This window comes from Hakea prostrata, chromosome 2 (assembly GCF_041222555.1).
Source record: "Hakea prostrata isolate BN-2017 chromosome 2, UWA_Hpros_2, whole genome shotgun sequence".
In the NCBI taxonomy this organism is placed as follows: Eukaryota; Viridiplantae; Streptophyta; class Magnoliopsida; order Proteales; family Proteaceae; genus Hakea; species Hakea prostrata.
In genome coordinates this window covers 73,831,207-73,851,979 of record NC_142601.1, presented here as the reverse complement: position 1 = coordinate 73,851,979, position 20,773 = coordinate 73,831,207, and the positions used below count along the sequence as shown (strand labels likewise).

At 38.0% G+C, this 20,773-nt stretch overlaps 1 protein-coding gene across 1 annotated transcript in view; it reads left to right on the top strand.

The window, feature by feature from the left end:
- LOC149026428 (Transducin/WD40 repeat-like superfamily protein) overlaps positions 1-20,773 on the top strand; it is a 51,404-nt gene that overhangs the window by 16,730 nt on the left and 13,901 nt on the right. The window contains exons 7-16 of the mRNA XM_089146707.1: positions 2,191-2,289; positions 2,721-2,837; positions 2,978-3,093; positions 3,241-3,340; positions 6,891-7,249; positions 10,412-10,742; positions 11,950-12,167; positions 12,480-12,698; positions 13,207-13,393; positions 20,230-20,480. Of these exons, the coding sequence (XP_089002833.1) occupies positions 2,191-2,289; positions 2,721-2,837; positions 2,978-3,093; positions 3,241-3,340; positions 6,891-7,249; positions 10,412-10,742; positions 11,950-12,167; positions 12,480-12,698; positions 13,207-13,393; positions 20,230-20,480 (1,997 nt within the window). The remainder of the gene's footprint in view (positions 1-2,190; positions 2,290-2,720; positions 2,838-2,977; positions 3,094-3,240; positions 3,341-6,890; positions 7,250-10,411; positions 10,743-11,949; positions 12,168-12,479; positions 12,699-13,206; positions 13,394-20,229; positions 20,481-20,773) is intronic.

The following is a 20,773-nucleotide window of genomic DNA, read 5'->3' as shown; positions in this document are numbered from 1 at the left end:
ATTCAAGATGAAAGAAGACAGGGGCGCGGATTTGGGGATACGGGTGTCATAGATAGCGTGGGGACCAAAATGATTGAAGAGAATTCCCATTGGATGCCACGGGTCAAGCCAGAAGGTAGTGTACGTACGAAGGCAATGGAAGTGGAGTTAGCAGAGATGGCATAGGGGCGCAGCAAGAGAATTTTCTCCAGACCCATGAAGGATTGGACGGCATTCAGACAGTCCAGAAGGAGTCGGATTGGAGGAGTACAAATTGGGAATGTTAATTCATCTATAACTGCTTATTGGAGACAATAATGACTTTTGATCGAACCAGTGGAAAGCTCTTGTCAATTGAAAATCCATAACCACAATTGCTATAGGAATACCATTAAGTTGACCTATGCTTGTTTGAACAGCCTCAGTTAACCTTGTCTTTCGTTGATAAGAATCGATATGCTAGTAAATGGATCTCAGTTGTTCAATCATTTGATAACCACAGTCATTCTTTTATAAATTATCACTATGAGTCAGACTCAATTTAATGCTGTAATTTTTCGTGGGCAGCCAATTTTTGATATTTTAAGCCTCATCCATTAAGAAGTTTTACAAAAAAATGCAGTTACTATTGTATACTAAATGATCTTGTGCAGTGTTCACTAGCCTAGTGGAAATGTATACAAGCCATTTAAACAATTAAAATATATACTATTATTGTTAGATAAACATAAATGACGAATGACATGACACTCATCACCCAATTTTGAGGAGTTTCTTGGAGGGTCCAATTGTAGCTGCTTGCCACTAAAGATGTCATAGTCGTGAACACTGCAATCATTCTGATAGTTCATTGCAGCCCATGATGCAGAGTCATCATCAAATTGGGCTTCTTTCCTTAAAATAGTCTAGGATTGGGTCATATATGTATTTGGCCTTTGATTCCATGGGTTTATTGGCGAATTTGATGACACCCTAAAATGTGGGTAGAAGGTAGGAAAATGAGTTTTCCTTCATTGGTTTAGTTTGAGTCCTATTTTAAATCTACTTCCTTTATTACCTAAATTTCCTTATCAGTTTAGATCACTTAATAGGTTAAAGATTGGGTTAGGCAATTCCTTTTAAGCATAGGTGTCTACTTTGGAGTTAGTTTCTAATTTTGAGTTTGGGACTACTTCAAAAAGATGTAGTTGCTCAATTGAGCCATCAATTGATTAAATGATTTTTTTAGTTTTGTTTATAGCTGCCAGTTAGGTACAATGACATAGCATCTTCCCCCCCCCCCCCCCCACCTTGAAATTCCTTTTTCTTTCTTAGTCTCGTTTTCCTTAAACCCTAGCCATTAGAAACTATCTCCAACCTAAACTAACCACTTCAATCCATTAGAAATCAATCCCCTAGTCCATACCTATCATCCCCTTCTCCTTTCCTGTTCACCGTTAACATTTTCGAAGTTCATCTGCATAGACATATTGGTAGAAACATTAGAAGTCAATAAAGGTAGGAACATAGAAGAATAATACAGAGGATCTGAAGAAGAAGAAAGTAGGGTATGGCTCAAAGAAGGATCTCCAATGTCCTATTGATGTTTTCAGAGTCGCCTGCAAAGGCATTTGGGTAGAAACTTTAGTTGATAAATGTAGGAAAAAGAAGAACAAGAAAGTAGAGAATGGCTCAAGAGAATGATCATAAGCTGTCTCCAAGTTTGGTGGTGTTTCATTAATTTGAAAAAGAAGTCCACATGTTTCTGTGGATACATACACATGAGAAAAAAGAAAAAAAAACACAAACACCACTAAAGGTGAAATTAATGCATTTATGCCCCCACATTACTTTTTGACAATCTAACAGCTCCAACAATCTCTTCTGTTTATTCTCATTTTTCTCTTTCATATTTCACCTTTCTGTGCCTACCGCTTCCTGTCTCCATTAATCTGTTGATACATCATCTATGTAGATTTGAACCTTGGTCAGAGAACAATTCAATCAGATGACTAGTCTTAGGTCTGAAATGTTATACAGTGGTAAAAATATGTTAGAGTGTTGCCCCATCATGTTGTTGCCCAGCTGATATTTGGGTTTTGTGAATGTCAATTTTGATAACCATAAGTGATTTTTCAGATGATGGTACCTGGTAAGTAAGATTCCATACTGTAATTTCATCTTGGAAACGTAAGTTTTGCTAATTCTAACTAAACTGATTGCAACTTGCAGGCCCTTCTAGTATCTGGTGGTAGTGATGGTTTACTTGTTCTGTGGAGTGCTGACCATGGGCAAGATTCACGTGAACTTGTACCCAAGTTGAGTCTTAAGGTGGTTGTCTTCTTCTTCTACTATGATAATCTTTGCACCTTTTCAATGTAATTAGGCGTCTGGACAATATTCAGGAGTTAATTAGCCGTTCACTTTTTTAGAGCAGTGATCTTTTCCTGTTTGAAGGGTAGAAGGTTTAAGCAATTTTATGTTTCCATCAGCACAATCTTGAGTTTTAACTTCTTGAATTCATTTTAAATTTATTTTATTTTGAGTATTTATGCTTTACTTACTCTTTTCTTTTCCTTTGGGTAAAGAACCTTGTGTGTATGCTAATATGAATAGAAGGTCCTTGATAGCCTTTTAAAATTGGCAAGAATGTCCAATGCAAAGACAGACTGAGGTCTAATGATGGTGGATGCCCTTTTTAGACCTTTCATATTTTCTGGATGTAGCTTTTAGATATTTCGTATTTTTATGTACAATTCCAGGCACATGATGGTGGCGTGGTGTCTGTAGAGCTTTCTAGGGTGATGGGAGGTGCACCACAGCTGATTACAATTGGAGCAGATAAAACTTTAGCTATTTGGGACACCATTTCCTTTAAGGTTCTGTATTGTCTGGATTTCTCTATTTGTCAGTGTGAGATTTGCTTTTCATTTGACAGTCAATAGTACTTATTAAGAATATTTGTTATGTCATTCCTACACTGATGATTTCACACCTGTTGATGCTTTTTCCTATTCAGGAATTAAGGCGCATTAAACCTGTTCCGAAGCTGGCTTGCCATAGTGTGACATCGTGGTGCCATCCTAGGGCTCCGAACCTTGATATTTTAACCTGTGTAAAGGATTCTCATATTTGGTATGCATGCCTCTTTTCCTTAAAGGGCCTCTTTATCTGCAAAATCTAATTAGTCTTCTATTCATCTGGAAAGGAATTTTTTTTCTAGAAAACATGGTTCATTTTGTGTAAATTTGAGGTGGATCAGCGCTTTCTGATTTTTGGTAGGGCTATCGAACACCCAACATATTCAGCTCTTACAAGGCCATTGTGTGAACTTTCTTCACTTATTCCTTCACAAGTTCTTGCGCCGAATAAAAAGCTAAGGGTATGTCTTTACTCTAATATTTGGCACATTTAATCATTTATTTTAAAGATAGAGGGGGTGTTTTTAAGATTTACCTTGTACTTTTTGATACATCTACCCAAAACATTAACAGTGTGGGGTTCTTGTCACAGTTGTGAGAGAAGGCTTTAAATGTGCTTGATTAATCTTCTTTATTTATCTCCAACATCTCGTGTTTTTAAACAAGAATATGAACACCAAATGGGAAAAAGAAAGAAGAAAAAAGAATCAGAAAAAATGGAGGAGAAACTGTGGTACAGATTTAATAAGTGAAGGTGACATCTGAAGTTGCAGTAACTACTGATGCACTAAACTGATGTTCTTAACTTCTTATGATGAATTTATGGAAATGTGTTTTTGAGAACTGTTTGCAAAATAAAATAACCGCAAGCGCACAGTATCGTATAGCTAACGGGTTGATCTCAGGGAGATATGCCACCTAGAATCAACTTCTTAATAGTAATGCGAGAGTGGAATGATTCAATTTTTGTTAACTAATTACTTAAACTAAACCAACAATCCTAATCCATACATCTAATGCAATCGAATTGAAACGAAAAAAATAAAGCAAACATAACTAATGCATAAATAAAAGACAGGAAAAAAAATGCGAACAAAAAAAAAAAAAAAAAGGAAAAAAAGAAAGAAAGTAAAACCAGTTAAAATATGTTAAAGCAGTCAGTAAAATTTAGTTCATAGCTAAAATGCAGATGCAACACCACCCGTCACCAAAAGCAGAGGCACGACCGTAGGCTTGCTCCGGTTATGTGGTCCGAGATGATGAATGAATAGGCAGAAAGTAAAAAAACAGAAAGTAAATAACATAGCAATAAACAAAGCAATAAAAGGAAAAGGAAGCCTTAACCAAAGAGAGGCACGACTGTAGGCATCTCTGATCAAGGATCCAGGGGAAGGGAGAACAATAAATAATGCTGAAAGTAAATCCTAAATTAAGAATATGGAGGGGTAGATAGAAGCGGGAATGGAGGGAGGAGAGAAGACTATTGAAGAATCTTACTTACTTGCATCTTCCAAACAAAACTTGAATAAATGATTCGAATCTCAACCAACCCTAACAACCAGATCTAGAATAAACTAGATCTGCAATTGCTAGACCCAGAGAGAAAGCGAGTCCTCAAACTTGAAACTTGAATTTGAACTTGAACTTGAACTTGAAATTGCATTGATAAAACTAAAGGAATTACACTTGCATAAAAGAAAAATTACACTACTTCAATATTCCTAAACATTCAATCTAAAGACTAGAACCCACAAATTAATCAAAGAACGAGAGAAAACCTAGAGCAAAGTAAAGAGAATAGAAAGTGCAAGACTAAAGTAAAACTAAAGAGAAAGTAAAGTGTGAACTAGACCTAAGAGGGAGATAATATTTATAGAAGAAGGAGAATAATTTACAAACAAAGAAATAAAATAATAATACCTAATAATAATACTAATAATAATATTAATAATAACAAAAGAGTAAAATAGAAAAAGAAAACAAATAAAGAAAGAGCAAAATTTGTTAGAAATAAAGAGAGAGAGAATGTGGGGAGAAATAAAATAAAATAAATAGAAATAGAAATACGTTAAGAGGGAAAGTGGAGAAAAAGAATAAATTAAAAAAAATAAAACTTAAGGTTGAGTTACACGTAGAGAAGGTGGAGAAGAAGAGAAAGAGTGGAAGAAGGAAAGAAGGAAAGAAGGAAGAAAAATATATACTTTTAGAAAAAACGATTTTGGGTTAATTAAGGAAAAAGAATAAAATAAATAATGAAAATAATAGAAAGTGGGAAGAGAGAGAAAAAACTAATTAGAGAAATAAATAAAATCTTCTAAAAAAAATAGAAAATCCTAGTCTTTGACTACTTGTGGGCCCCATACAATTCTCAATTACAATAAAGAAAAATAAAATAAAAATCCTAATCTAATTTTATAAGATATTCTGGAGTTGGCCCATAATTGCATCTCTAGCCCATCATGCTCCAAATCAGGCCCACTTTCGCACTTGAGAATTTGAACGGACCTCTTGACGTGTAAAACCGCATGTTTAATACCAAAAAGCTCCAGATATTCGCTCAAGTCCTAAAAATTCATAAAATCTGCAAAAACAACATAAAACCCAAGGTAGCTCCACTCTTAAGTGTGTAAAATGCATGCTTTATGCCCTAAGATTTCACCCATAAATGTGCTCATCAAGAACCACCTGAGAAAAGCGACTACTATTTCAGAAAATAAATTTAGTTTTGTGCCAGGAAGATCCCTAATGGAAGCTAGCTTCTTACTTAAGAGGCTCCCGTAACGATACAAAAAGGCAAGAAGGATCTCTATATGGTCTTTATTGACTTAGAAAAAGCCCAAGACGGTAACTAAAGAGCAAGTCTAGCAGATACTACAAAAGAAAAGGGTACCATGTAACTACGTGGCAATAATTAAGGATATATATGATAGTGAATTCTCAATTATAGTCATGGTTCAAGATCCCAGTCTCGATGCCCACCTTGGTCCATCAAAAATCTGAGTTGGGGTGAGATTTCTCTCGATTTGCCATCTTGGTGAGGGGTTTTGATGGGGGGTATGGGTCTAAAACTTGGCACTAGATTTATAAAGACTAAGTCTAGATTATGTTTTCACATCCTAATAGAGTGAACATCCAAATTGTGAATGATTGAACAAGGATCAAAATTGTATAATTGATTGAAATATTATTAATAGAAGTTCCAAATAATATTTGACTGATCATTGGTATTAATGCTCACAGTTGCCATTTTGGCAAGATGTTTAATTCCACATTTGTGAGGGGAGAAAGTGTAATGAGAATTTCTACCCTAGGGGATTTACAGGTTATGCCTTTTGCAACATTAAAGAAAACTTAAAAGTATAGAGATTTCCTTTCATGCAATTAAGGACAGCCTAAAGTGTTGTCCTTTAGGATTACACCACATGATGAGGTTTCACCTTTGATTTATAATCTTCTAAATAAGGAATTTCATATTCAGGGGTTGCTCATTGTTAGAGTCTTAGATCCTGCAATGCTGCGATCAGCTCTAGAGTAGAAAGGAGGGAGAAAACAGATTGAGAAGAAGAAAGAAGAAGACTATTACATGAAAGAGAGGATCCTGCAACTTGATAATCTCTCCATTGCAGGCCCCAGTGTTATAAGTTTTGAATAACAATAGAAGGACTTCTGCCCTTTCTTAAGTGATGGCAGAAATATAATATGAAAAGTAAAATAAAACCTAATCTAATTGAGGCAGCAAGGACAGTTTTGCCTTCGCAGTTGACGCTAGAACAAAAGTCCTGAATATAGCAGGACTTCAACACTCCCCCCCCAAGTTGGAGCATACCCATGCTCAGCTTCGTACATTTTATGATTCTCATTTCTGACAATATTTTTATGGTGCCCTTTAATGTCTCTATCTTTTTACATGGTGATGAATGGCCAATTGGTTGCCAGACTTGCTTTTCCTATAGTTATCTCTTTGCAATTTTTTTTTGCTTTTTCTAATGTTTATTATAAATTTCCATTTAGGTTTACTGCATGGTTGCACATGCTCTGCAACCCCACCTTGTTGCTACTGGAACCAATATTGGTGTTATTCTCAGTGAGTTTGATGCAAGATCTCTTCCAGCTGTTGCTCCTTTACCAACACCGCCTGGAAGCAAAGAGCATTCTGCTGTATATGTGGTTGAGAGGGAACTGAAGTTACTGAACTTCCAGCTATCTAACACTGCAAATCCTTCTCTTGGAAGCACTGGCTCTATATCTGAAACAGGAAGGTCAAGAGCAGAGATATCGGAACCTTTACATGTCAAGCAAATGAAAAAACACATTAGTACACCTGTTCCACATGATTCTTATTCTGTTCTTTCCGTGAGCAGCTCTGGAAAGTAAGTTGCTGCAAGCCTGCAACTAATACTGTTTCTTCTTCTGATCATACTACTTATGAAGTCTACTGCTCCTGCTTTTGAAACTCTGTTTGATGATTTTAGACACTATATTACATCTTCCATATCTTATTGGGAAAATCTGAATCTCCTTGCTCTACCTCACCTAAAACTCTAGGTCATGTAGTCATTGGAAAGGTTATTTAATTCTTTTCCATGAGTACAATATCTTTCAGTTTTGGTGTGTTTTGAACAAATCATGGCTATGTTGGGTTTGATCCAATTGGCATCCCCTAAGGGGTTTATCTATAAAATTTAATTTTCCCCTTTTAGGATCCATGGGTGACCCGGTTAAGATAAATCACAATTAAATCCATGGGATACTAGAGACGTCTTGCTTTTTCTTTTTCTTTTTTTGAGTTTTTTTACAGGTAACCCAGTTTAGTGGGGGTGAAACTCTAGGCACCCCATTTTAGTTTCAAATATTATAGGTGGCCCAATTCAAAGTTACAAGTTACCCACAATTAACAGTTTCAGCTTGATTCTGTTGAGTCATTCATATTTTGAAAGTGAAATGACCATAATGGCCTTAGGGGTAGTGTAATGACCAAATTTCCCTCCCTTATCCAACCCTTAAGCCCATCTTCTTCCTACACTTTGCCGAAAACTGCCTACCACCTCGGGAAACCACCACACCCCCTCCCCTTTCCGGAATCACCCACCATCGTTCCCTTTCGTCCTAAACCCTAATAACCACCACCCAGTCACCCACCACCGGAAATTTCGTTGAGTAGAAATGTTTATACTCAATGGGTATCAAACGCCCGAATTTCTGCTGCATCTTTGGAATCTTCCCTAAGCTCCTCACCTATGATACACATCTCTACCCTATTTTCAATTTCCTTCTTAATGATGTTGAAATTCCATTTCAAGATATCCACACATCCATCGTTCGATGCCCCAGACTTTTGGTCTCCGATCTTCATGACCAGTTGAAGCCTACCCTGTATTGCTTACATAGGCTTGGCTTTGTGGGCTCTCATGCAATCAATTGCCAAAATAACCCTTCTCTTGGTTTCTAGCATTGGGGTTACCCTTGTGCCTAAACTCGAGTATCTGCAAAGTTAAGGGTTTTCGTATGAGGAGACGTGTGAGATGGTTTTGAGGTCGCCTTGGTTATTGACGTCTAAATTCATGTAAGTTAAAGCAGAAAGTAATCTTAGGAATCTCTCTTCATTGACAAATGATTACAGAAATTTCAACCAAAAATTGTTGCAAGAATTGCCTAGAGAACTAGAATTTCCACAGCTACAAAAAATGTTGGATAAACGTGGTTAGGGTTATTTGACGGATGAGCATTTTCAAAGCCAGAATTCAATTACTGAAGAATTGAAATTTAATTTTAAAATTCCATTCAGAAATGATAGCATCAACTTCAATGGAATCGGGGAAGAGGGTATACACTTCTGTATTGGACAGACAGAAACTTCCGTTAGAGATTGGTATTATAATCAATGTTCCAGATTTTGTTATTTTGGATAAAGAGATGAGATCACTGCAGCAGGAGGGGGGAAGGTGGGTGGTCACCAGTAGGGGGAGGGGGTGTGGTGGTTTTCCGACAGTGGTTGGCAGTTTCCAATGAGGCGTAGGAAGAAGATGGGTGAAGGGAGGGTAATTTCGTCATTACACTACCCCTAAGGGCATTATGGTCATTTCGGTTTCAAATTTTGAATGACTTAACAGAATCCAGCCAATTTTTTTTTATTGTGGGTAAGCTGTATTTTTTAAGGGGGCAACCTGTAATATTTGGCACTATAAGTGGGGTGCCTAGAGCTTCACCCCCACTAAAGTGGGTCACCAGTAAAAAACTCTTTTTTTTCTTTTTTCTTTCCCCTGGGGGGCTGGGGTTTAAAAATTCTTCCCCTAAGACCACGTCCCATGATCCAAATGCACAGCAGAAAAGATCGACTTGGATCCCTCCCAGTAATCATTTCCAACTTCACAAACTGAAAAAACCTGAGATTCACTTTAGGGGGTGGATTTGCGAACACTCTTAAGAAAGTGGGGGGGGGGGGGAGAGGGGATGACCTTACTAGGATGGTGTATTTGCAAAAACTCCTAATGTTCTTGATGTAGCCTCACCGGGATGAGGGCCAAAACCTAAGGATCCTTGATGAATTGCAGGCAAGTTAGGGTGCAGAAAACCCTGCTGCTTAGGGGATTACAGGCTGTTTTGGGTTTGTAGGAGGGGTGTACTAGGTTCAGCTAGGTTTTTGGGCTTACAGTAGTTGAAACAGAACTCTGAACCTCGCTGTTTTGGTTTCAGATTCGAGTTCTAGAGGTTCTACGGTTATGAAAGCTAGGGTTTCAATATCTAGGGTTTCTAGGGAGTGATGAAGGCTGCTACTTGGAATCGAGTGCTATAGGGAGTGAGGGGGTGGTGATTCTAAAAGGGGAGGGAGTTCAGTGGTTCCTGCATCACCAAAGCATTGCATCCTACTCTTTGTTCAAGTGGGGAAGCACTTTGTTATTTTTGTAGCGGAAAGAAACCTTTACATGTCGCTTCAGGTCACAACCAGCTTTTTGCTCCTAGGTGGGGAATTATTCAATTGTTTTTCTATGGATAACCAAACCTCATGTGTTGCTAGGTACCCACTGACCTTTCTTCATGCGGGAGTTCTAATCGAGTGCAAGCTTCTCAAGAGGCTATGTGCAAAATAAAAATTAACAGCCCCAGCTTCTGCCCCTTTTAATACTCATATACTCAATGTTCCTAAGGCCTTACAAGAGGAGCAGTTTTCCCAAATACGTCATAAGAGTCTGAGCATCTCAGTAATCCATTTAAACATCTCTCGTGACAGCATATTTAATGGAGCTTCCAAGGACCTCCAGCCTGCTCCTCCAATATGTTCCACTTTGTTGCTTCCCTTAGGTAGTCTTACTCATGACATTGATTTATTCCTTGCGAATTTTCCTACACTACTAGCTTTCGAATTTTACAACGACGACATATCATGTCCCCACAAAATAATAAGCTTTTGAATTTTATATGGTTCATATGTCTTCTATGATAATCCAACCCTTTGTTTTTTTGGATTTGATCAAATTTGGATATGGCACGACTGTTTCTAATGTCTTCTGTTTCGTGATGTGTGTTGGTTGCAGGTACCTTGCAGTTGTGTGGCCTGATATTCCGTACTTTTGTGTCTACAAGGTTAATGATTGGTCAGTTGTTGATTCAGGGACTGGAAGACTTCTAGCTTGGGATACATGCCGTGACAGATTTGCATTGCTTGAGTCTGCTTTACCTCCTAGGATACCAGTAATTCCTAAAGGCAGTTCATCAAGAAAAGCAAAGGAAGCAGCTGCTGCCGCAGCGCAGGCCGCAGTGGCTGCGGCTTCTGCAGCTTCAGCTGCAACCGTCCAAGTAAGAATCTTACTTGACGATGGGACATCAAATACATTGACCAGGTCTATTGAAGGCCGTAATGAACCGGTATGAATTATCTAGTCCTCTATCAAAGTTTATGGTTTCCATATGATGTGACTACGTTTTTCCAATTCATTGCTTATGAATACTACAAGCTTATTTTTTACTTCTGAAGAAAAATGATTTACCAATTAATTTTGGTTATAAGTTTTCTTCATGCCAAACTTATTTTGGAAGTTAATAATTAAGTCATCAGTTTCTGCAATTTTCTATTTAAAATTCCAGTTTTCCTGTATTAGTGTAGTATCTACAGAATTCAATGGAGTTCACGAAAGTAAAAGTAGCTAGAAAAATTGTTTGTTACTCATGACATGAAAACCGTTGAACTATAAATGAAGATGACTTGAAGATATCAAAGGCTGTGTGATGCAGGATGAAACCTAGAGACTCTAAGGGCACCAATCCTCGACTAAAGTAGGTTCCAGATACACTATTGGTTATCTAGTTCATAGTTGTCAAGGCATTGCCTAGGTGTCCTGGCCCTTTTTTGGGTCAAGGCAACCTGGTGTTGCCTTGGGTTTTTGTTGTCCTCTATCACCTCGAATTGCCCCACTGTGTTGCCTTGACAGCCATGAACTAGTTAAATGGGGAGCAACATACATGACGCGCATACATGAGGGGGCAACGGTAACAATGAGCAGTGAACGATAGAAATCATAGGCTACACATATTTAACTAAGGTTCCATTGGGAGTGTCTCCCCAACAGAAGAATTCTGAAAGGGTAGTTAGAGGTGTAGACAGTTCTAAAGAGGAAGGTAGAGTTCCCATGGGAATTGGTTATTTTTGAAGTCCCAACTGTGAAAAGAAAAGTACCGACAAAGTTAAGAGTTCTAGAGGGTTCCCATAGAAACCAAAGGCAACCATTAGAGTGATGAGAGTTATTTGGAACAGAAAGATCAACCAGGGATTACTATTTGCATTGCCTGTTTAACTCTGGTCTCTTTAAGTTAACAGAAGACAGCATGCTGGACTAACAAGATCCCAGTAAGATCAGATCATGTTAGTTTGACGACACAATCTCACTACATTGTCTTTTTCTCTTGAAAGCAATATTAAAGTTGTACTTCTCTTATAGTTACAATGCATATTCATTGACTATGTGATTGATGAGACTATAGTTTAAGCTACATCATTGATTTTTAATGAGGAAAAACTACAGCCTAGTGTGATTGCTGATCATTTGTTTGAATTTTCTTTTTCATTTGCTTCTAGGTTATCGGTTTGCATGGTGGGGCACTACTGGGTGTGGCATATCGAACATCACGGAAGATCAATCCTGCAGCTGCAACTGCAATTTCAACTTTTCAGTCAATGCCATTATCTGGCTTCGGCAATAGTGGTCTGTCTTCTTTTACCGCTGCTGATGATCCATTCTCTTCTAATAGACCATCAGTTGCTGAAGCAGCACCTCAAAACTTCCAATTATACAGGTGGGAAATAACATATGTTCATTTCTTTGTTCTTTACCGTAGGGGATGCTCTGAGATTTTTCAGATGTTTCTTGTGTTATAAAAGTAAGCTAGCATTTGGGTATGGCTGTTTCTTTGGTTTGTCACAATATGAATTATCTGTGACATGGCATCGTTAATGCCATCCGTTCTCTCCATTTTTGTTATTGTGATTTTTATTTTATTTTTTTAATTTTTTAATTTTTATGTGTTGATCCTTAGTGGATTGACGATGCCGCATGTGTCTTTTCAATTGTTTCAGTGTTCTGTCTAATTTAGTCTACAATTTTGCAGTTGGGAAACTTTTCAGCCTGTGAGTGGTCTTCTTGCCCAACCAGAGTGGACTGCATGGGATCAGACGGTTGAGTATTGTGCTTTTGCCTATCAAAAATATATCATAATATCTTCCTTGCGTCCCCAGTATAGATATTTGGGGGATGTTGCCATTCCTAGTGCTACTGGAGCTGTTTGGCATCGGAGACAGCTTTTTGTGGTTACACCAACTACTATCGAGTAAGATACCAACCTTTTTTATTTTGTCCTGATGAAGTCGTGTTGTTTGCCAATCTTATTTAATTGTGATAAGGCTGCATTACTGTTGAATGTAATTGTGTTGTTTGGAAAATGTGTTTTTCTAGACATAGACATTAAGATTGAAATGTGCCTTCCTAATATTGAGCATATTAGCAACCCAAAACCTGCTGGAAGTCTGACCTAAACTTGAGGGTTTCAATTGGAACATTGTATATGTGCAGTCATAGGCCATTTGATTTCGACATTTGATTGAAACTAAAATAATTCAGAAGATTTAAGTGGTTACAACCAAATCTCAAGCATTTGGACCATGTAATGCTTACTAAAATAATTCTGAATGGTTGGTTGTCTTTGTTCACATTTTTCAAATTGTGTAATATGCTATATAACATCAAAGTAGAACTTGTGAAAAATTTATTGAACATTTCCAAAATCTCAGGTAATTTTGTTGGTATAGTTGTTTATATTAGTTCTGTAATAATTTCAGGTGTGTTTTTGTGGATGCTGGAATTGCTCCAATTGATATTGAAACAAAAAAGAGAAAAGAAGAGATGAAAATTAAAGAAGCACAAGGGAGGGCCATTGCCGAACATGGAGAGTTAGCACTGATCACAGTTGATGGCTCAAAAACTATTCAAAATGAAAGAATTTCATTAAGGCCTCCAATGCTACAGGTAATACTAATTAGAGGATCAGGTTTTGTTTGCAAATCTTGGACTTATTATTTTGATGTTTCATTTAAAAATCTATTTAACTTGTCTCTGTGAATCACTTTGGATCATTGTTCAATTTTTTGACAAGTTGGAGTGTTGGACTAAGTCGAGGCCTGTATTGGATATTGTGATATCATGAAAATAGAACTTTTCTCACTTAAGTGAGATCAATCAGCAGTGTTGAAAGCAAAATAAATTGAACTTACTCGAATGTTTATGAATGACTAGCAGAAAATTTGCCTCTGAAATGCTGCATACTAGGTTTTATTTAGCTCGATCTTCAAAAGACACTAATTTTCTCCTGCTAATGTACCGTGGCTGCTTCTTTTTTTTCTTTTCTTGGAACTCTTTTTTTTTTTCACCAGTCTTGGGAACTCAAATATCAACAATCCCTGAAACTCAGACATCGGGAATCCAGGTAGCTAGACACTTCACAAAAACATACAGCTCCTGCGCCTAACCATCAATCACCTAGAGTAATTCCACGCTACATGCATTATCTGAAGACATCATCGCATTCGATGTACTTTCGCCTGTTGTATTTCATACTCCAGTTTTCTGTGAGTGGGTCGCTCTTATTTTATGATTTTGGACTGCCAAATGCGCCAGGTTGTTGCAGTTATAATTGTTCAAAGATGATCAGGTATTCTTGGAAGTTTTTTGTTGTGTGAATAAATACAAAATTACTATTAAGGGAGATAAAAGTAGTGTTGGGAAGCAAAGAAACCAAAGCTCCAATACTAGGGAAGAATCTAAACCCTTGGTAACAAGGGTAAGCTTGTCCCTGGGGAATCCATAAAAGTTTCACTGGGAATCAAACGAAGTCTAGAACTAACATCTTTAAAGATATCCTTCCAAATCTGTTCAATATAATGAGATTTAGAGGTTTCTTCTTGGATTCCACTCTCACCTAGCATCAGAGATAACAGCCCCAGAAACAAGTTTTCTTCTGATTCAAAAATGGAAGAACCCAAGAAAGAAAAGCCAGCCAGCACATTTCATGATCAAGGGGGTGGAACATCTATTATGCACCCAAATGGAGCCAAAGACAAATTTTCCTAAATGGAGTAGAAAAAGAGGCAAGAGAGAAAAGACGGTTGATGTTGTCACACTTCTCCAACAGATGGTGCAAGCAGACCTAGATATGGCATTGAAAAAGAAAGGATTAGGTAGGAAGGTATAGGTTCAAGGTTCTTCAGGTAGTGAATGAGAGGTGAGGACTAAGGGTTATGGCCTTTAAACCAAATAAGATTGGATCAAGGGACATCCAGGGAAGTAAGACCTGATCAAATGCCAAGGATAGGAGAAAGTTTCCAAAGCGGGAAGGGAGCCACACTACTATATCCAAGCCGGGGGTGAGGGAATTATAGGATGCCCGAGTGTTGAGGAAGGCTTTTTTTTTTTTTCGGGGGGGGGGGTTGGGGTGTGGGGCAGAGCTAAGAAAGATAAAGGAGGACAGGGGAGCAGCCTTTGGAATATTATGAGTGTAAAGAGAACATCCCCAACTAGATTAAAAAGAATGCCTAAGAATTCATTCGGTTACTTAATTCTGCTGGTGCTTGAATCAATCCTGATCTCAAACCCATGTATTCAGCATCCATAGAATCACTGTTTATTAAAATTAACTGTTTAGTTACCTAGGTTCTGTGAACTGATTCATCCTGAAAAGGGTAAGGCTATCAATAAAAACTAACCTAAAACAGTGAAATCCATGTGGTTCCATTTTCAAGGCAAATTTGATAAGTCTACGGGATTATGAGTTCAGATGTGAATCATCTAAACAAATATTCAAATGGTTTTAAAAGGTAGGCTCATGATTCGATGTATTTCAAATCCATGGAATCAAGTAACTGAATGCACTCTAGAATTCCTATTTCAAGTTCCATGTCTTCATATTCAATGGGATTTGTAATCAAAATCCTCATCAGTTTCCAAGAAAAGGCGGATATTATAAACAATTCTTCTATGTAAGATAAAGGCAGATTGAGGGGGCTAACCAACAAAGGGACAATAGGTTGGAGCCTATTTGATTAGGTATTTTGCAATGAATTTATAGAGATGATTGCAGAGGGATTTTGGCCTAGAATTGGAGGGCGAGGAGGCTCTTGTGATTTTACAAATGAGTCAAAGGATGGTTTTGGTATATGTGAAGCAGTTGGCTAGGGTTGAAAAAGAAGCTACAACTAGCTTTGGCAAGATCCTCCTTGATGGTATCCAGCAATCAGGGAAGCCCATGCTAAACCCATCTATGCTGGGGGTCGATTGGACTTTGTGTGAGAGGACAATCTTGAAGATTTCTTCATCAGAAGGAATGGTTCTGATTGAAGGCCAAAGAGGGGAGGTATTCTTGGAATTTAATGGTCTTTTCAGACGAGGTAGTTATTGTTGATGGAGTTGCAAGTGCATGTCTTCTCAGGAAATGCTTGATTTTGTAAATTTATTGACTGAACGTTTAGAACCAGGCTGTTTCAGGTTTACCCGTTGCTATTTCAGTTCTAATGCTGGTTGAAGGACTAGAATTGCTCCATTCAGGTGCCTAAATTAATAGAAAACATTCTAAAACTTTAGCAAAATAAAAACTAGGAGCTGGAATACACAAAACTTCTCCAGCGTTCAAGACTAATAAAATGAATGTTACAACCTTGTAAAATACAAACTAACACTAATCCCATATAGGACATGATTTCTAATTTGTGGACTTAGAGAGTTGGTCCATTACAATAGAAACCCAAAAATATTCTGGCCATTTGGCTCCCAAATTAAGCCTTGGTCCATTCATGGTCCAATTTGACCCCAGCAATAGCTTGGTTTACTGCTGGCTTTCTTGTTTTTTTGAACTGCATCAGTTAAGTCTTTGAAACCAAAGAATCAATTTCATTGATTTTCTTTGGTGTCTAATAATACATCTATGTTTTTAACACCAAGGGGGGTAGTCAAGTTAACAAGGGATGGTCACCTAAGCATCAGTTCCTGAGTGGGGGTGTTGGTGTAACCCAGGTTCTGGGCTAGACTTCAGGAGCCTTGTTAAGTAGAACCAGCTATCAATTGAGCTATCTTTAGGGTTAGGGTTTTATCTATATCCAAGATGGGATGGTTTTGGTGAAGAAAATGGGAAATTTTAGGTTAACAACTTGGGAAGGGTTTGGGAAAATTGTATTTGGTTATGGGAAGGATTAGGGAAAGTTAGGGTTTCAACCCACTAAGAGGGAATAGTTTTGGGAGGGTTAGGGTGTTAATAATATCATTATGGGATTATTTTGGAAAAGTGTCAAATTTTGACCATTTCGGAGGTTTCGACGGAAATTTCGACCATTTTAACATTCCAACTTGTTTTTCCTTAGTTTTTGTTGAATTCTATCTCATTTTCACCCAATTTCCACAACTCCTTTGCCTTCAAACACCTCTTTTGCTTATTTTTTGCCATCAAACACCTCTTAAGCCACAACAGCTACAAAGGAAACTCCGGCAACAATAGAATGTGAAGCATGAGCCACACCCAATAGTTCCAAACTTCCCCTTTTTTTATTTTTGTTTTATTCATCCCTTAAATGATCTTGTATTGCCGTGAAATTGATATATGTTTAGCCTAGGACTATGATCTATGATTGTGTTTTGTTAAACTTATCTTTTTATTATTTGGTACCATTTCTTCATTTTCTAATTTTAATAATTATTTTCTAAAATTATGTATTTTTATTTTATGCATATATGATATATAGGCTTCAACTTAATACATGTGAGACACCATCACTTGATCTAGTTGGTCATTTTATTTTATTAACTTGTTATATATGTAACCATTCTACTTTCTACCAAACAATTCATGTATGCTGATAATTATATGCCTGTATGCAATACAATTTGCACTTGTCAGAACCAGTCATTTGTTAGTATACTTGAATGATATATTTTCAATGGCTTTTTTTTTTTTTTGGGCAAAATACTAGTTCCATTGTTTTTATTATGCTTGAAATAGGTAGTATGCAAGAATCCAAATCATTTTGAGTCCATGAGGCCCGAAATTGAAGTTCCAATTTCCAAAAAAAAGTGTCCTGTTTCAACTGAAACATTGAAATTTCGGCCTTTTGCAAGGTTGAAATTCCTGTTTCGGTCGAATTTTCTTCCTTGATCCAAACACACCTTGGATGGGATAGGATTGGAAAATAAAGGACTGAATCAGAGGGATGGGATAGATTCAGGTTTTAACAATTTAGGGAATGGGTGGGAGATTTGTGGCAAGGGGGGCCGGGGAGTTCTAGAAGTTTGGGGTTGGGGCAGTAGGGGTGTAGGGTTGGTGGGAAGTGACTGCCTTTGAATCTTCATTGGATCTTGGGCTTCCTTCTTGCCTACTTGATCTTTCTTTCTTTTCTTTTCCGTTCTTTTTTTCTTTCTTTCTCTTCTGAATTTCTCAACTATCACAAGACCAAGAAAAGGAAAGAAGATGGGAAGGAAGAGGGTGAGGCTGTGGGAAAGGGCTGCCACAAGGTTTCGAAAATTACTGATGCAGGGAGTAGAAGGGGTGGGAGGTTGCTGCCGCAGGGTACAGATGAGGGGGAGGGACTTGCGCAAGGGTTTGGGTTGGGGATGTGGGTACGGATGGAGCTGGGATTGGTACTTGATGGGAGTGGATTGGTACACTCTTAGGCTGTTGTAGGCTCTTGAGGTCAAAGAAGCTTGAAAACAAGATGCGGAAAATTCACACTACTGTGGGGATCCTTCATGGAACCCACAACTCCAATTCCTTCAATGCTCAATTTTATTATTCCAAACTAAATTGTAATGTTGGGTATGGGGCCTTTAAATAGCCAATTACAAAGAAGGAAAGACACTTGGATTCAAATTAGTTAACTGAGAAACTTGGACTTTATTTGGGAATCCCTTAACAACTAACAACTCAATAACTAACCACTTGAAAGAAGGTCGACCCCAAAAATTAACAAATAAAATATCAATTATCTAGAAGGAAAATAATTTCCAACTAGAACTCCCTCTTGGACTAAGACTCTTCAACAAGTTGACCATGACATAGTCAACTAAGAAACTAAAACTAGATCTTGACTCTTGACAGGATAGAGAATCTAACTGGACTCATGAGACCCCAAGGAGGGTGTGAAATGATCAAAATACCCCTTAGGGCATTCGGCCAGCCCTAGCTGCCACATGGCTAGGGGCTGTTTTGGGCCCAATTATTGGGCCTGTTTTGGCCCGCTGACCCAAGTTACACTAGGTGTTTAGTGCTCCTCGCTTTGAGTGAAAGTTGAATTTTTCTCATTCGACTTTATATGACCTAGTTCATGCGATTGTGGAGTCAATATGGACCCACGGGAACAGTGGGGCCAAAGGCCTAGATACCGTGCTTAAAAGGGGGGGTGAGGTAACCAAGGTTGGGCCTCTTAAATTTGGGCCAAAAACACAGACCCAAAAAAGGCACTTCAAGCCGGCCGAATGCCCCAAGGGTATTTTGGTCATTTTTCAAGCCCCTCTTTGGGGCTGAATATGGGTCTTGATAGAATCACCTCTATCCAAGGGTCAGGGATCTACATTTATTTTTATGTTTGAGTCATTAGTTTAAGAGTTACAGTCTTTTTAAGTTAGTTTTGAGTTGTTAGGATAGGGTTCCCTAATTTTAGGAACCTTATCTTAAAGTAGTTCTATTTTTAATCAAGTACTAATTTATTAAGTAATTGGATCCCAATTTGGTAGGGATTCATGAGTCCAGGATGGTTTGTGGAGGCTATAAATAGTCTAGTCTTTCATGTAATTAGACGGTTATTGATTATTGAATGAATTGAGTTTGAGAATTGGCTTGGTAAAGTCGTGGGATCCCTCTTGGGTACCCTACGGCTGGCTTGTGTTTTTGTTCGGCAAGTTTGAGAACTCCATCAACATCTTCAAGCCTCCTGTGAATTCCAGCAAACTCCTTCAATTTCAAAGAAGTTAAGAGCCCCACCCCATCCCCTGCAGTTGCAGCCCTTCCCCACTACTGTAGCCTATCCCACTCTCTTCCCCTTTCCAGCGATAGCCCCTTTTCGACCCCTCTAGGATCGCATAAGCCGAAGGAACCCATCCCTACTCTTAATTCTGCAAATACAGCCCAATTACCCCAAATTCTAGAATCCCTGCACTTCATGTTCTTCCTTGAAGTTGCAGAAATTCCAGAATTGCAGAAACTGAATTTTGTTGAGTTCTCACAGCTACAACCTATTTTAGTTGAACAAATAAGATAGGAAACAGTTCTGAATTATAAAACCAGCAACCCTAACCCTTTTCCCATGCCAACTGAACCTCAATTTGACCTAAACCCTAGTCAAAGCATCTAGAAACCCTAGTTGAGTCCTGGTTCCATTCTAGAAGATCCTGAATGTCTAACCCGAAACCTAGGGTTACATTAAGAAGGGGGTGGGGAAGGAAATCTAAGTAATTATTCTTAAATAAACATCCCTTAACATTTCATCAAGAATTTTAAGGGAAAAAAAATTCCAATTTGTGCAGAGTTCAGATTTAATCTTTCTACAAAATTTCAGCTCCACTTTGCACACTTTAATTACGTCATATTTGTGGGTTTTACTGTTAAAAATTCAATAAGGTAGAAAATTTTTGAGACCGTACTCCAAGATGCTCATCATCTAAAGGGAACTTATGTGGCTTTTGTGGATTACAAGTATTTTGAGCTCAACCTTGCTTTAAAGTTTTTAAGCTGGAAGTATCTTTAAGCCTAGACTTACTGGTTAGATCCATCTGATTTTCTTCCTTCCACTGGTCTACCAGAAGACTAAAGAGACTACTGCTTCTTTCAGGTGGTGCGGTTGGCTTCCTTTCAGCAGGCTCCTTCTGTGCCACCATTTCTGATGCTACCAAAACAATCTAGAGTAGATGGAGAGGACTCTGGGGTGCCAAAAGATGTAGAAGATAGGAGAGTGAATGAGATAGCTGTTGGTGGTGGTGGGGTTTCTGTTGCAGTCACCCGTTTTCCTGCAGAACAGAAACGGCCGGTAGGACCTCTTGTTGTGGTTGGTGTCAGGGATGGAGTACTTTGGCTCATTGACAGGTAATTTTTACATTTGAAGTTTCAGTAACTGTTAAAGCTGAAGTTCTCTCACATATGTCTTCAGTTTTCTCCTGCTACAGTCACCACCATTAGCATAATGTAGTTTTATATAATGATTTTGTTTTAAATTGTTGCATTATATAGCTGACTCAACATTGTTATTAACCAATGGCTGATCATACTCAACTGCCTATTGGACAAAAATTTCTTATGCTATGGGAGAAGTATAATTTTAGTGGAGCCTAATGACTTCAAATACTGAATGCTTACTTATTTATGATATTAATAAATTA